At 49.2% G+C, this 15,475-nt stretch overlaps 2 protein-coding genes across 3 annotated transcripts in view; both read left to right on the top strand.

Annotated features, from left to right (window-relative positions):
* The window catches only part of KLHDC1 (kelch domain containing 1), a 28,719-nt gene extending 25,978 nt beyond the window's left edge, over positions 1-2,741 (top strand). The window contains exons 11-13 of one of the 2 annotated variants that reach the window (XR_008209712.1): positions 422-506; positions 1,013-1,065; positions 1,849-1,918. Coding sequence is in view for 1 of the 2 variants with exons in the window: in XM_052696645.1 (XP_052552605.1) it covers positions 422-506; positions 1,013-1,065; positions 1,849-2,023 (313 nt within the window). In the remaining variant the exon portion in view is untranslated. Of the gene's footprint in view, positions 1-421; positions 507-1,012; positions 1,066-1,848 lie in introns of both variants that reach the window. The other variant, XM_052696645.1, reaches the window with a different exon arrangement.
* A 182-nt stretch (positions 2,742-2,923) lies between these two features.
* KLHDC2 (kelch domain containing 2) lies at positions 2,924-15,159 on the top strand. The gene is made up of 14 exons (XM_052696644.1): positions 2,924-3,037; positions 4,623-4,784; positions 5,879-5,958; positions 6,939-7,056; positions 8,056-8,171; positions 9,419-9,500; positions 9,597-9,680; positions 10,512-10,592; positions 10,670-10,728; positions 11,055-11,164; positions 11,908-11,980; positions 12,949-13,036; positions 13,889-13,941; positions 14,189-15,159. The coding sequence occupies exons 2-14, from the start codon at positions 4,629-4,631 to the stop codon at positions 14,310-14,312; spliced, it is 1,224 nt and encodes a 407-aa protein (XP_052552604.1). The 5' UTR covers positions 2,924-3,037; positions 4,623-4,628; the 3' UTR covers positions 14,313-15,159.
* The last annotated feature ends 316 nt before the right edge of the window (positions 15,160-15,475 follow it).

The following is a 15,475-nucleotide window of genomic DNA, read 5'->3' on the forward strand; positions in this document are numbered from 1 at the left end:
CCATGGAGCTGAGGGCTCACTAGCAAACAAAGTCTTCCTTAAGACACAAACAATGAAGAACCACTGTTATTGCTTCTCCACCTCACAGTGCAAGTTGTAAAATTAATTATTTCAAACTTTGCAATTCTTCTTGGGAAGTGGTGTGAGAAGAATGAGACTTCAAGGCTCTCTGTGCACAAGAAGTGCAATCCCAGGACTGAGCAAAGGTGACCTTTCCATTTTAATTTAAAGGAACGCAGACCCCCCTAATGGAAGAGTTGTGAAAAGAAACTTGAATATGAGCAATGTAGGAAAGTGTGTGAGGTAGTTAATATGTGGATGTATTGCATAAAAATATTTAACTTTTGGAATTGTTGTACTGATAACACACATCTGCTCGTTGTTATTTGGTCACTAAACCTATTCACAATGTTATTTCTAGACTGTGGCATACAGCCTGCCTCGGAAAAGAAGGAGAGGTGATGGTGTTTGGTGGAAGCAAAGATGACTTGCACTTCATGGACACGGTCAGTAAACTGAACAACAAAATCCCAGCACTGTAGTTAATATAAGTGAAATAAAATGAAGTTAATACAGTTGCTGATATAGAATCATAGAATTGCTCAGGTTGGAAAAGACCTTAAAGATCATTGAGTCCAACCACAACCTAACCATCCAACCCTAACAACCCTCTGCTAAATCATGGCCCTGAGCACCACATCCAGTCTTCAAACACATGGAGACTCAACCACTCTCTTCTAGTGCTTAACAACCCCTTCAGCAAAGAAGTTTTTCCTGATACAAGGATATGAGAGGATGATGTGACCTTAGGTGTTCCTGAAAGCTAGTTTAGAAAGGGTTTTTCTTGCTTTTGTTAGGCTCATAAAGTCTACTATTCACATTCTTTCTAAATAATTGTCTGCAATTTAAAACTTTGGATGTAGCAATAGGTGTTATATTGATGTACAAAATAGCAGTATTTCTGAGAAAAGCTGTTTGACATTTACACACTTGTTTTCTTTCTCTCAATCAGGGTCACTGCAGTGACTTGTTGATATTTCAGACACAACCTTACTCACTTCTCAGGTGAGCTGAGGCTGTTTACATCGCTCTGGTGCTGTTTGTACACAAAGGTTTTAATGTAATCCTGTGTAGGCAGGTAAACTGCAAAATGACTCGGCAAACCTTTGAAACATGCAGTGTATGATAATCCATAGCAGTTTAAACACCAGTAGGTGTCTAATCCTCTGTCTCCTGCATGTGTGTGCACAACACGTGTACTGAACATTGCACGAAGCCTTCACTCAGCGCCACTTTGGGTTACAGATAACTTACCTAAATCAGAGAACCACAGCATGGCCTGGGTTGCACAGGAGCACAGTGCTCATCCAGCTCCAAGCCCTGCTGTGTGCAGGTCGCCAACCAGCAGCCCAGGCTGCCCAGAGCCACATCCAGCCTGGCCTTGAATGCCTGCAGGGATGGGGCATCCACAGCCTCCTGGGGCAACCTGTGCCAGTGCCTCACCACCCTCTGGCTGAAAAACTTCCTCCTCATATCCAACCTCAACCTCCCCTGTCTCACTTTAAAACCATTCCCCTTGTCCCATCACCACCCACCCTCACACACAGCCGTTCCCCTCCTGTTTATCCGCTCCCTTCAAGCACTGAAGGCCACCATGAGGTCTCCCTGCAGCCTTCTCCAAGCTAAATAAGCCCAGTTCCCTCAACCTTTCCTCATAGGAGAGGTGCTCCAGCCCTCTGATCATCTTAGTGGCCCTGTTGTGCTGGGAACTCTAAGGACCTTTTTTTTAATTAAAAAAAAAAACATTCCTTTTTTTGTTCCTTTTTTTTTTCCCTACCTCTTCTTCAGGTTGTGCCTTGACTGCATTGGTAAAAACGCAGCCCTACTGAACAATCAAATCCCTTGTTTGCCATCCAAACTTCTGCAGCAGGTGCTGAAGAAAATAACCTTCTGGGCTGCAGTGAACCACCGGCAAGAGAAGAAAGCAGAGACGGAGCGGCAGTGCCAGCCGAACAGCACGTGAGCAGTGGGCACACAGCTGCTGAACACTTGGGTTTCTTCACAGCGTACGGCCAAGTCTTTTGTTAGTGAACTTTCCTAATGCTACAGAACAACAGTATGTTCAGCTGAGTTTCTAAGTGAAGTTTGAGAACGAGGAAATCCTTTTCATGGAAAACATTTTGTTTTCTGCGCCGTAGGAAATTGGGAAAATTTAATTTGTATGTATTGTTAACTTCTACTGTTGTGGTCTTAACGAGACAGCCCATACAACTTGTTCCTCTGGAAGGTGATGTGCCACCAAATGCATTCAGTTGACCAAAATGTGGCTTAAGCGACAGAGCTTACCGCAGCCTTATGGCACCAGCCTTCTGAAAAGCGAGTGGAGCACTGCCCTGGGGAGAGTCGCACCTGGCATAGCACCACCGAATCCCACCGTTAGATCAACCACGCTGGTATCTGGCACCTGGCTGAAAGGCAGAGCTGAACACTGCACCGGGGGGTGGAAGCACGGCCTGAAGGGAGCCGCACCGAGAGGGGAGGGAGCGTTACAGCGCCTGTCAGCACCGAGTGCTTTGGGAAATAGGCTGTACGTTGTATTGGAACGTGTAAAGTTTCTATTTAATTGTTGAAAAAACGTTTATTTATTGGTTAAAGAAGAGCAGATGTAGTACTCGCTATTTTTCTGTTTCAGATACCTAGTTAACAGGAGCGCAGTCATTAAAGTTTTATAGAGAGTTGGAGAGCGACCCGTTTGGATGCTTTGTGACGTGTTACAGTCCGAAACCCACGATCTGAAACCGACAACTTACCCCTACACCCCCCAACCTCTTGCGCATGGCGCAGCGCCTGCGCGCCGCCCCGTCTACGGCCCTCCCCCGCCGGGCGGAGCTGCGCCTGCGCAGTACGACCGGAAGTGCGGCCCTCGGTTGTTGGTGCTGCGCAGTGCAATCGGAAGTGCGGCCCTGCTGTTGGTGCTGCGCAGTGCGACCGGAAGTGCGGCCCCGGCGGTTGTTGGTGCTGTGCGGGGCCCGCTGAGGTGAGCGGGGGATGCGGCCGGGCCGGGAGCGGAGCTGTGTGAGCACTGTGCCTCAGCCCAGCCCTAACGGGAGGTGGCGGGGTCCCCTGAGGCAAGGGCTGCTGTGCCGTTGCGGGGCTCAGGGCCGCTCGGTGCGGGGGGAGCGTGGCCGAAGGCCGCAAGCGTTGTGTGGCGTGTCTTCTGCGATGAGCAAATAGTGCTGGTGCTCGGTGCGGGTCTGGTGGGCCTGAGGCAGAGGGGTGGGCAGGGGTCTCTGAAGCGTAACTAACGCGGCAGAATTGCGTGCTGGGGGTGTTGCAGTGCCGGTCCCTGAGGCGGTTCAGGCTGAAGTCGCTGTCAGCCCGCTCGCGTTCCGTGCCCCCCAGAAGGCCTTTTCCTGCCCGCACCGAGCCCTGCTTTGCCCCCGGCCGCCTCAGTCCTCTCTCCGGCCGAAGGCTTCGGCAGCTGACGGCCCGAGGCCCGAGGATGGCACCTCCCAGCTGGTACTGCCGTGGGGCTCCTCCTGGGCCCCGTCGGTAGGTTTGGGCCTTCTGTCCGCGGTGTAATGCAGAGAGGGACTCTGCTTTGTTCTGTGATGTAGGTGAGGTCCTGCACTGAGCAGCACGGATGGTTTGGGGGGAGGAGGCTTAGCTTTGGAGGCCCAAAACGGTGGCCCCACCACCTCCCTGGGCAGCCTGTCCAGCACCTTACTGCTCTTTCTGAGACGCTGTTTTTCCTAACATCCAACTGACCCTCCCTGACACGACTTGAGGCCATCACCTCTCATGCTGTCACTGTTGCCAGGGAGCAGATGCTGACCCCCATCTCACCACCACCTTCTGTCCGGGAGTTGTAGAGAGCGATGAGGGCACCTCTGAGCTCCTCTTCTCCAGACTCAGCAGTCCCAGTTCTCTCAGCCATTCCGTGTAAGACATGCGCGCCTGAGCCCTCACAGCTCTTTTGCCCTTCTAAAACTTTCCTGAGTGATGTTGTCATGGTTCTATGGTTTTTTTTGTTTTTGTTTTTGTTTTTGGATTTCAGTATTCCACATCAAAACATCATGTAGTGTACGGGGCATTAAAGTGTCACTGCCCCAATCCCAGCTACCTATCCCTGTACATTACAGCAGTCACGGGATCTGGCCCTTCCGGGTGGGGGGGCGCTCTCTTGCTGCCTTGCAGTGGGTGCTGGAGGGTGCTTTCCTGGCCGTTCCAAGCTGTTCAGGTTTGAATCGGTCCTGGGAACTCTCTCTCTCTCTTATCTTGTCTGATTTATTAATCTCAATTTCAATTAAATTGTATATATTGTGTTATTTTGTATTCCAATATTATAGTAAAATAAGTTTTCCTCCATAGATTGTTGCCGCTGCTCTTTTCCTCCCTTCCTTCCTTCCCATTTTTGTGGTACTGGGGTGGGGGGGGAGGGCAGAGGCCTGCCGCCCCTGTCACGGACATAGATTGATCTGGTCAACTCCGTGACAGATGTGAAAGCTTCTTCCTGAAGAACATCATTCTGAAAGACAGCTGCACGTTGTTTATCATTTTTTTCCTTTGTTTGTTTACTCTGATGGTTTTCAAAACCGTTCCGTTATCGTGTGTCGCACCAGATCAAAATGGCTGATGATAATGAAGAGCTGCAGGCAGATGAAGAGCTCCCGGCTCCAGCTGAGGACAGCTTTGAGCAGCTGGAGAACGACAGCCCTGCGGAGCGCAGCGGGCACGTGGCAGTGACTGATGGGCGCTGCATGTACGTCTGGGGAGGATACAAGGTACACTGTGCCCTGTGCTACCTGCCTGTCACCCTTAGTGCTTGTAATTACGTACTGTTTGTTTGCACATGGCTCTGGAGGCATTCAAGGCCAGGCTGGATGTGGCTCTGGGCAGCCTGGGCTGCTGGTTGGCGACCTGCACACAGCAGGGGGTTAGAAGTGGATGAGCACTGTGCTCCTGTGCAACCCAGGCCATTCTAAGTCTCCCTGACAGAGTGCATTACTGTCTTGGGCTGCATGGTAGGTTAGCACCTGAATCTTACTGCCTTCCCAAAGGGTTTGGGTTGGATATGAGGAGGAAGTTTTCCATCCAGAGGGTGGTGAGGCACTGGCACAGGTTGCCCAAGGAGGCTGTGGATGCCCCATCCCTGCAGGCATTCAAGGCCAGGCTGGATGTGGCTCTGGGCAGCCTGGGCTGCTGGTTGGCGACCTGCACACAGCAGGGGGTTGGAAGTGGATGAGCACTGTGCTCCTGTGCAACCCAGGCCATGCTGTGATTCTGATCCCTCCTCTAAAAACCTAAAGCTCCAGTTATAAAGGTAGAACATACAATCTGCTATGGAATGCATTCCCTGCAAAGTATTGCTTTTTTTACACCGTTATCAGCACAACTGTATGTTGCATGTATCCAATCACGAGTTGGTTATTTAACATGTTAAGGTGTGTGCATGGCAAGTGGAGCCAAACCATTCTACAGTTTTGACAGGAATGAAAATTAATCATTTTTCACTGGACAGCAGATTCAGTGGGTGAATTTTAAAGCTTTGATTTATTGCCATCCCTGGAGGTGCCCAAGGCCATGGATGGGAATGGGAATTACAAAGAGCACTTTGGCTCCTTTGTGCACCCTGGCTGCTCTGCCTGGCAAGTGAACGTAGGGTTCAGCTTCTGTGTGTCCCAGCCTGTGGCCCCTTGGGGAGTTTGATCCTCAGCAGAAACAGTAATAAGATTCAAACTGCTGTGTGCAGGCAGGAGGTATAAGAGGGCAGCAGGCACTGCTCCTGTTGTTTTTGCAGGTTGGGTCTGTGAGGGCTTGTAAACATTCAGAGCTGCCTGTAATTCAAGCGTCCTTTTTCTTTTCTGATATTCTGCAGAATGCCCAAGTTAGGGGATTTTATGACTTCTATCTGCCTAGAGATGAAATATGGATCTACAACATGGAAACTGGAAGATGGTACAGTAAATAATTAACTTGATATCTTTTGCTTTATGGAAAAAAAAAGTCTTAAATTGGTACAGTGACCACACTGAGGGTCTGTGGGCAGAAGGGGAGCTCCCTGACTTTTTTGTTCCCACCTATCCTGCTGTTGCATACTGTGTACAATACTTCCAAAGTTGTTATTTTGTGGGTTTTTTCATGTGATAAACAAATCTTCCCAGGAGTGAGTGGGGTGAAGTGGGAGAGAGAGCTCAGGGAGTCAGCAAGGCAAATGTCAGCATCAGCATGGGGTGTCCTGGGATGTCTGGGGTAGGATGCAACACCTGAGCACTGAATGGGTGCCACGTGGTGGCGGAGGAAGCGTTGTGGGTACCTCCTGTGTTTTATTTCTTGTCCTTTTTGTTAAGTATTTAAGCTGCCAAAGAAGCTGCTGGGTCTGCTAGGGGCCATAATGTGGTGTGGAACTGCATGCCTGAAAGCACAGGAGGAGAAGGGAACACGCTGCTCTGATGCTGTAGCTGCCTTCACATGCTGTGAAGCCCAGTCTCCTCCGTGCTTAGCAGGAAATGCAACTTCAGCACTTCTTGCTTGGCAGAGTGGGTTGGGAAGCCTTCAGTGTGTTTATGGTGTTTACAGACATTAAAGAAAAACAGCAGCAAAATGAAACCTGCAGTTCGGACAGGTGCAGCCCTTTTGCCTGGGGTTCTTCTGGGATATGGAATGGGAAAAGCACCCTGAACTCCTGCACTGGGCAGACAGGATTCCTCCCCCAGAAACCACGTGATAATTCAGCTGTCTTTTCCCCACTCCAGCTCCCCATAGGGCCTGGTGTTGTGAAGTGTTCAGCTTGTGTGGGTCTGAAAAACTCAGAGCTGAGTGCTGCACAGCGATCTGTCGGAGTTACAGATGTGATGGTGGTGGTGCAGGTTTTTGCTCCAGACAAAATCGTTCCTGTTTATTTTGGGTAACTATAATGTCTGAATCTGTGTTCGTAGGAAGAAGAGCAAGACAGAGGGAGATGTTCCACCCTCCATGTCTGGCAGCTGTGCTGTGTGTGTAGACAGGGTGGTGTATCTGTTTGGAGGACACCATGCACGTGGCAACACAAACAAGGTCAGTGATTTAGAAAACCCTTTCTCACAAACGAGTCCCTCATCGTTAGCTTTTGGTCCCGTTCTGTACAGAGCTGGGCTTCTCAGTTACTTAAAATCAATCCATAGCAGGAAATGTATCGACTTAGCAAATGACAGAAGCTTTTTCTTCTGAATTGCTGGACGGATCGGAAATCGTTTCAGAGCTTTAACGTTAGTAATGGGATCCTGAACGTGGATCCAGGCCCTGTGTGCTCCGTGGCTTCACCTACTGGCAAGCAGATAGCAGCCTTTGTGCCCTGTCAGCAGCTTCCTCAGGTGCAAACCAACTGAAGCCATGTGTTTTCATGCTTGCCTGAGAGGTTCTGGCTGACAAAATGCTGTGCTCACCACGTGAATTTCTTTATTTTCCACTCAGGTGATCAGCTGGCACACTTTTATCCATTCAGCATTAGTTCTCTGCTGCAGGTCAGATAATCTGTTTTCCAAACTTGAGGCTGGCCTCCAGCTCTGCACCATTGCTCCCTGGTGGCTTTCCAGCACAGAGGAGCGCTGTGACCTTTTACTTGTTTGGGAGGCACTTGCTCTGCAGTTCACCCTGTAAATTATATCGCACCGGTGCTTCCAGGTTTGCTTCTTTGAAAGGTGGAAATTTCCAGAGGTTGCTGAATTAATCTCAGGAGGTGTTGTGCAAAAGCTTTAAAAACACTTTTTTGGAACTGTTCTGTTAAGTTACAAGGCAGTTGTGATGTTGTGCACACCTTCATTTGCTTCTGAACGGTCCCACTTGTGCACGGTCCTGTTCCTTTTGTAACAGAATGTTTGGGGCCTGAGTCTGCAAAAGGATCTTTGGGTCCACAGTTCATTCCTCATGTTGTCAGTGCTCTGTGCAGTGAGGGAGAGAGCTCACGTAGTGCTGCTGTACCAATGCGTGCCAATTACAGGTTGTTGGTGTAGCATCAGTCAGACTTGAGCTTTCAGCTAACTGGTTGGGTAAAAGAAATCTTTTTATTTTCTACAGTTCTACATGTTAAATTCCAGATCCACGGACAAAGTGCTGCAGTGGGTCAGAGTAGAGTGTCAGGGGGTCCCCCCTTCATCAAAGGACAAACTCGGCGTGTGGGTTTACAAAAACAAGTAAGGCTCCAGCAACAAAGCACAGCATTCCTTGTGTGTGTGTGTGTGTGTGTGTGCTTTTCATCACTCCCAGCCTTGCTGTTGTTGTGTCTTTCTGTTTGCACAAGAGCTGCAGCAGCAGGACTTCTTGCCTGCAGCACAAATGTGCTTTGGGAAGATGCTGGATTTGTCCCCCAGCCTTTTAAATCTGCTCTGTCCTTTAGCTGTTGCTAAATGAAGGACCTAATTCCCAGTCTGGGTGTGTGTAAGCCACAAAGTATCCACGTGAGTCACGGTGCAAACAGTGGGCTCCTTACAGGCAAATCTTCCACAGTGCCTTCTTGGTCTGCTGTTCTAAAGAGTGGTTGCTTCTATCTGTGCCCTTCTTGGCAAGGACAGAGAAGCCTGTTCTGGGATTCCCATTACACACAAAATGCAATCTGTTGTTCTTATCTTGGGGAACAGCCTGTGTGTCTTTGATGCTTCACGAGCAGGAGAGCAGGAAGCCATTTTAATAAAAAAACCATATATTGCTTTTTCAGCAGTGCATGTTCTTAATTCTGCCTGGTTTGTGCTGGTTGCATTTGTTGTGGGATTTGCTGCAGAGAAAGCAAAGCTTGCAGAGTGCCTGTGGTGTTCCTTTCCAGATTGCAGGCATGGAGAGACAGCTCACTGTGGATTTGCAGGACTGGAGCTGTGGCAGTTCTGTCAGCTTTACCAGTTGTTTTCTGCTTCTTCGTTAAGACTTTCTGGCAAGAACACGGGGCTCTGTGCAGAACAGGCACTTGAGCTCTGCCTTTCAGCCCTCTCCTCTCTGCTGGCTTCTCTCTTTTCACCCACACGCTCTCTATGTTCCATGGCTTCTCAAAGGGCTGTTTGTGAATCTTTTGGGACTGGGGAAATTGAGCAGCACGCTTGGAAAGGGCAGAGGCAGGAGCCCATAGTTCTGTGTGGGAGCCCTGAGAGTGAAGGCTGGAGCACGGGGATCAGGCAGCTGGCCTGGCAGCTTTGCTTTTAGAACAGCAGCAAAGCTCAGCAGCCTGGGGCCTGGGAAACACCTCCAGAGAGGGATTTTGTGTGGGTGCTGAGGTCGGTTAGGCAAGAAACAGGGCCCCAAACCTGGCAAACTTGCACTGTTGATGTTTTGGAAATAATGAAGTCAGAGGTGCTTCCCTGCCTTCAGTCTGAGCCCAACATTTACAGAGCTTTAGTTGATAGTGAGAAATGTGATCACATTTGTTGCATGTTTTGTTCATGTTTTGTTTCAGGCTTATCTTTTTTGGAGGCTATGGTTATTTTCCTGAAGGGAAACAACGAGGAACTTTTGAATTTGATGAAACCTCTTTTTGGGTAAGCAAACTTTTCTCACCTTGAAGTTATTTCTGTTGACACCCAATATTTCATTACTGCCTACTAAAACTTGCTTCTCTGTAAATATTTTTAAAGAATTCAGGGCTTCCTAGAGGGTGGAATGACCACGTGCATGTTCTGGACACTGAAACATTTACCTGGAGCCAGCCTATAACTACGGTAATCACTGTTCTTACAGCAGTTGAAGTTACAGCTCTTCAGAAAGTCGTGCTGTATCTCTTCTAGCAGCCTGTGAAATCAGACATGACTCTGCCAGGCCTGCCTTCACTGCTTACATTTAAGTTAGAATAGGTTGCTGATGAAAGAAATTCTTCCTAACCCCTGTGCCTCCACCTGGTGCAACTTGAGGCCGATAACAAATGCTGGTTTACATTGTTTACGTGGCTTCTCCCTCCTCTCCAAAAGTAAGAAGCTCTCCTGTTCTGTGCTCTTTATCTCTTCATCATTTTTCCCACTGAGTTGCTTTCTTTCATGCTTCAGTGGTGTTGTTCTTAAGGGGAGCTCAGGGAAACAAAGTTCATGGTTTCCTGTGTGTGTCCATGGCAGCTCCTTGTGTGTCACTTGACTGCTGGATCCTTGTCAAAACAAAAAGCTCTGCAACTGCAAAGTGGCCTCATTTAAAGTGTCCCAGCAGTATTTAGGGACAAATAGAGTGAGGCTGCCACAGGGTTTGAAGAAATGAAATGTGAGATAAGTAACTCCTTGCTCAAATTACTGAGGATCTGCTTTGTCTGAATACCTATGGATCTTAGATACTTCACAGTAGCTCGACAAAAACCCTGCCTGGCATTCATTATATCATTACCTTTTTGCTCCCTGCTCCTTGGTGACCTTAAGTGTGACCATAGCTCAGCCCCTCATTTCCTTGGCTGGCTGCTCTGTGGGGCTGGGATGCCTTGCTGACCGCTGGGGGTTTCCATTGGAATGAGGTTTTCTTTTGTGAACACATCTGATAAACTTCCCTTCTTATTTCGTGTTTTCTTTTCCCAGGGTAAAACTCCATCACCACGAGCAGCTCATGCGTGTGCTACAGTGGGGAACAGAGGCTTTGTGTTTGGAGGCAGATACAGAGTAAGTCACAGCCCTGCTGAGAGCTGTGCTACCAAAACCCAAATGCAGCGCTCCAGCCACGCTCTGCTTTGTTGTAGGAGTCCCGAATGAACGACCTGTACTACCTGAATTTGGATACGTGGGAGTGGAATGAAATGTAGGTACTAAAACTCCAGTTCCTTAGAGTGGAAAGCAGTGTAAAGGTGTCATCTTTATTCACTTCTAATCAATCCAGTGAAGCTTAGTAAACTGCAGTAGGTGAGCAGACACAAGTAGGACGAGCTCCCTGGTTTTTGCCAGCAGCGTTTTTTCAAGACCTCATATGAGCAAAGCTCTTTTTGCTTTAGACACAGTAAAAACTTGCTGTTGGATCATGACCTGCGTGCAGCACCAAGTCATGTGGGTCAGAGACCTGAAAAATAATGAGCAGCACTGTTTAACTTCAGCACATCAGTGATTAATGGTGCTCTTGTTGAAACACAGAATGGCACAAGGCGTCTGCCCGGTGGGCCGCTCCTGGCATTCTCTAACACCCATTTCCTCTGATCATCTCTTTCTCTTTGGAGGATTCACCACTGACAAGCAGCCATTAAGTAAGTCACTCCAAAAGGATTTTGTCTTTGTGTTCTTCAGTAAGAGCCTGAGCTACTGCCTAGTCACCCTGAAGTCTTTGTACATTCCTTCCACATCCTGTGATGTCCTGTGATCTGGTTCCTTGTGGCCAGCAGCTGAATTGACAGAGTAGGAGTCACTGAGTGTGTGCAGACATTGCTATTTGCACAGCTCGGGCTGCTCTAGAAACATCACATGCAAATTGCAGTTAGTAAGAGCTCTGCAGTTCTCTGTCTTTCCTCCTATTAAAGTGCTGTTTTCAGACAGGCAGCCCAGAGCTTCATAGAATCACAGCATGGCCTGGGTTGCACAGGAGCACAGTGCTCATCCAGCTCCAAGCCCTGCTGTGTGCAGGTCGCCAACCAGCAGCCCAGGCTGCCCAGAGCCACATCCAGCCTGGCCTTGAATGCCTGCAGGGATGGGGATCCACAGCCTCCTTGGGCAACCTGTGCCAGTGCCTCACCACCCTCTGGATGGAAAACTTCCTCCTCATATCCAACCCAAACCTCCCCTGTCTCAGTTTAAGACCATTCCCCCTTGTCCTGTCATCCTTGTAAACAGCCATTCCCCCAAGCTGCAGAGGATTTGTCCTGAAAAACTTGATTTATTTAAGAACAAAGATTATACAGCCTGCACTGTATTATACCATAGTACTGGTTTACTGCAACAACCATGACAGAACTAAAAGCATCCTGTTTACATTTGGGGTTTTGCTTGTTTTCAGGTGATGCCTGGATTTATTGTATCAGCAAGAACGAGTGGGTGCAGTTTGAGCACAACTACTCTGAAAAACCCAGGTATGGTGCACCCTGTCTTGGAAACTTAGCAAAGAAAAAAGAATGGGGGGCTCTGTGTGATGGCACTGAGGGAGGACACACACTGCTCACACTGCTTGTCTTTCTAACTGCACAATACCCTGTGTTAGCATTTCCTACCCCACAAACACCGACGTGCAGCATCTGTATATGACAGTGCTGTGCCTGCGGTGGAAGCAGCCAGCATGTAGCTCAGTGCTTTGTTTGTGAAGCTGCAGGAAACAGGGATTTGGGGCTGGATGTGCAGGCTGAAGGGGCCCTGAGCTGTGTGTGCCAGCACAGGAGCTGGCTGGAGCCCGTGTGTCCCTGCTGTGCCACAGACACACACTGTTCTCAGTGTTTTCATTCAGAGCTGGCCCTGTGCCCCCCGGGGTGTTTTTGTATTCCATAAAGACCTCCTGAGTAAATTGGAGGTGATGACCAGCAATTTAAAAAGCACTGAAGCAATGGTGATGCACGCATAGGGCATCATCAACACCGGTGTCATGTGAGCTGTGACCCATCGTGTCTGGGGAAGAGGTTTGGGTTGGGCTTATGGCAGCAGTGGTTCCCTGCTGTGCCCTTGGGCCCTGCTGCTGGCAGTGAGGAGGGGGCTGTTTTTCAAAGCCACAAGAGAGGTACAGATCCTGTTCCTTCAGCCTGTTGACTCGAGGGGCACGCAGTGCTCTCACAGGCTGTGTTTTCATTGCAGCCATCCTGCAGGAGTTTGATGTGTGCCTGTATCTGCAGGCAGTTGAGCCCCGCAGCCCTGCTCCAACCAGAGCAGCCTGCCCAGTCCAGCACTGACCAGCCAGGAGTTCTATTCCTCAAACCACAAACTCCCATTGCGTTGGTCAGTGCTGCAGGGCAGCGTTGGGAAGGCAGACCTGCGTGTGTCAGCTTCAAGTTCAAACCCCAGACGTGGCTTTTTGGGTGGAGTGTTGTTGTTGAATGCTGCCTTCTGTTTGCAGGCTGTGGCACACTGCTTGTGCAAGCGAAGAGGGAGAGGTGATCGTCTTTGGGGGCTGTGCCAACAACTTGCTGGCCCATTCTAAAGCTGTAAGTTTATCCCAAGCTTTGCTTTCCTTCTTGCACAGCCCTGCCCTGCCCTTCTGCTGCAGTTCCTTAGCGCTGCAGCATGAAGTGCTTCTCATCCTGTGTCTGCAGGACTGGCAGACACACAAACAAAGCTCTAAGGGGAAAAGTGCTGCTTTTCTAGAGCAGGTCACTATTGAGTGTTCAAACAGACGTGGTTTGTTTCCCTCATGGTGGTGTTTCACTTGGAGCTCTCATCTGCTGGCTCCTGCTTTAGCTTTGCTCGGTGCTTCTCACCAGCTGAGCTCAGTGGGCCCCTCCCAAAGCAGTGTCTTCACTGCGGTGCCCTGCTGAGGCCATGTGGCACAGAGTGGGTTTCTTTAGCCAGGACAGGGAGTATTATGGTCTGTGAAGTCCCCACGTGGCTGGAAAGTGACTGGGAACAGGCACAGCTGTGCATTTTAATGTAAGAACCAGGGGGTGTCAGGTGGAACCAGCAAGTGGCAAACAAGAGTGGTGCAACACATCATCCTTAAAAACAGCAATAAAAAACAGCGACTGCTGAGCCTGCTGCAGTCCCTGGGCCCAGAGGATCTCACGTGCAGATCCCTGGAGACCTGGAAGCTCCAGCAGCACCCACAGGTTGCTGCTGTTCCCTTTGGGGGCACTGATCCACCTGTGGTTCCCTTAGTGCTAACTGCAGGCACCACAGGCTTTGGTGAGCAGTTCTGGGTCTGGCTTATGTGAACTCCAGCCCCAGACCTGTGCTGTGTCTGCCTTCCTCACCCAGATCCCTCTGAGCCTTGGCTGGTTTGGTTCTGCTGTCATGATAGGATCCACACAAACTGATTCTCTCTTTCTCCCTCCCACGTGCAGGCTCACAGTAATGAAATACTTGTGTTTTCTCTACAACCACGATCTCTTGTAAGGTAAGAAAGCAAGACTTCAACACTGAGCTGTGGTGTCCCCTTCTAAAGCAGCTGGTGCAGGCTTACTGCTAATCTAAAATGCTTGAAAACATTTCTTCCTTTAAAGAGAGCTGAAACGACAGCAGCTGAGTATGGGCACAGAGTGAGATTCAGTAGTGGTGTGGCAGCAGAAAGCTGTAAATGATTATTAGCTCACCTTGCAGGACTCCATTCATGCTAACAGCAGCTGTGTGTTCCTGTCCCCCAGGCTGTGCCTCGAAGCAGTCATTTGCTTTAAGGAGATGTTGGCCAGCTCCTGGAATTGCCTCCCCAAGCACTTGCTGCACAGCGTCAATCAGCGGTTCGGAAGCAACAACACCTCTGGCTCCTGAGCCCCCTGTGCTGACAGCTCTGAGCGGTGCATGGATGGTCAGTTCTAAGATGTAATAATTAATTGTACCACGTGTGGCAGACATGAAGCCTGTATAGATGAAGTAGCTGTACTGTAGGTAGTTGCTTCCCGCCTTGAAGTTGCATGTGAATGGCCTAGAGAAAACCTATTTTTGTGTAAAGATGTTTGCAATAAATGTATTTAATGCAAGTGGAGGTGGATGCTGTGCTTCAGCCAAACCTAGCTGTGGGTTTGTCCACCGTGAAGTTACTTGTGAGGGCCAACCCTGAGCAAAATGAGGTGTGGATACGTGGAAATAACGCTGTCTGAAGTCCCAGTTGCTGCTGTGGACGTCGGTGGCTGTGCAGCAGACAGAGAGGCCCTGCAGACACGGGAAGGAGAAGCGCTGCTTTAGTCTGTGCTGAAGAGTGCTGTGATGGGTGAGTCCTGTTTTAGTCTGTGCTGTTAGAGAACTGCTTCTCATACTTTGCTACAAAGGTCAGAGAAACGGGATTTGGAAATTGTACATGACCCAAATTGCTAAACTGTTGTAAACCTTCAGCTGTCAAAGCACCACGGCTCTCTGCTTGGTCTGGTCTGGTTTATGAAACTCTTTTATGTTGTGGAATTTCAATTGTGAACCTTAGGTAGCAGATATTCTGCCCTGAGCAGTGTAACTGAGTGTGCCTGAGCCTGCTGTCAGCTGTCAGGAACTGCAGAGCTCACCTGCAGCAGAGCTCAGCCTGCTGGCACCTGGGGCACAGGGCAGGCTGTGCTGCTGTTGGGAATGGGGTACATCTTGTTTAGTGAAAAAAGTCAATAAACAACTGACTTGTAGGACATAACGATTCCTGCAGTGTGATGTTTGCACTCATTTCTTTTCCAAGCTTTAGCTGGGGCTTCTGGGAGAGCTCACAGGGCTGTGGAGAGAGTTTGAGACCTCCAGGCTGTGCTGATGAGCAGCTGCACGTGGACTCATTCTGCTCTTCTGTGTGTGCTGCTCTTTTGCGCAGCAGTGAGAGTTACACAGCACAGGTTGCACTGCTGGGAGCTGGGGAAGTGCTGGAGCTGGAATTTTTATCTCCTGGCCTGCCTCCATGCTGCGTTTTGGAGAAAATAACTGTCTTTTCTCAAGTCAAGCATATTATTCACTGAGACATCTCT

The sequence above is a fragment of the Tympanuchus pallidicinctus genome, unplaced genomic scaffold (assembly GCF_026119805.1).
Source record: "Tympanuchus pallidicinctus isolate F22 unplaced genomic scaffold, pur_lepc_1.0 scaffold3, whole genome shotgun sequence".
Taxonomy (NCBI): domain Eukaryota; kingdom Metazoa; phylum Chordata; class Aves; order Galliformes; family Phasianidae; genus Tympanuchus; species Tympanuchus pallidicinctus.

Excerpts from the sequence above, each read along its gene's own strand:
- KLHDC2 (XM_052696644.1), top strand. The coding sequence starts at position 4,629 with ATGGCTGATGATAATGAAGAGCTGCAGGCAGATGAAGAGCTCCCGGCT. Across the intron at positions 9,501-9,596 it reads TTGATGAAACCTCTTTTTGG|AATTCAGGGCTTCCTAGAGG; the intron begins GTAAGCAAACTT and ends ATATTTTTAAAG. Across the intron at positions 10,729-11,054 it reads ACGTGGGAGTGGAATGAAAT|AATGGCACAAGGCGTCTGCC; the intron begins GTAGGTACTAAA and ends GTTGAAACACAG.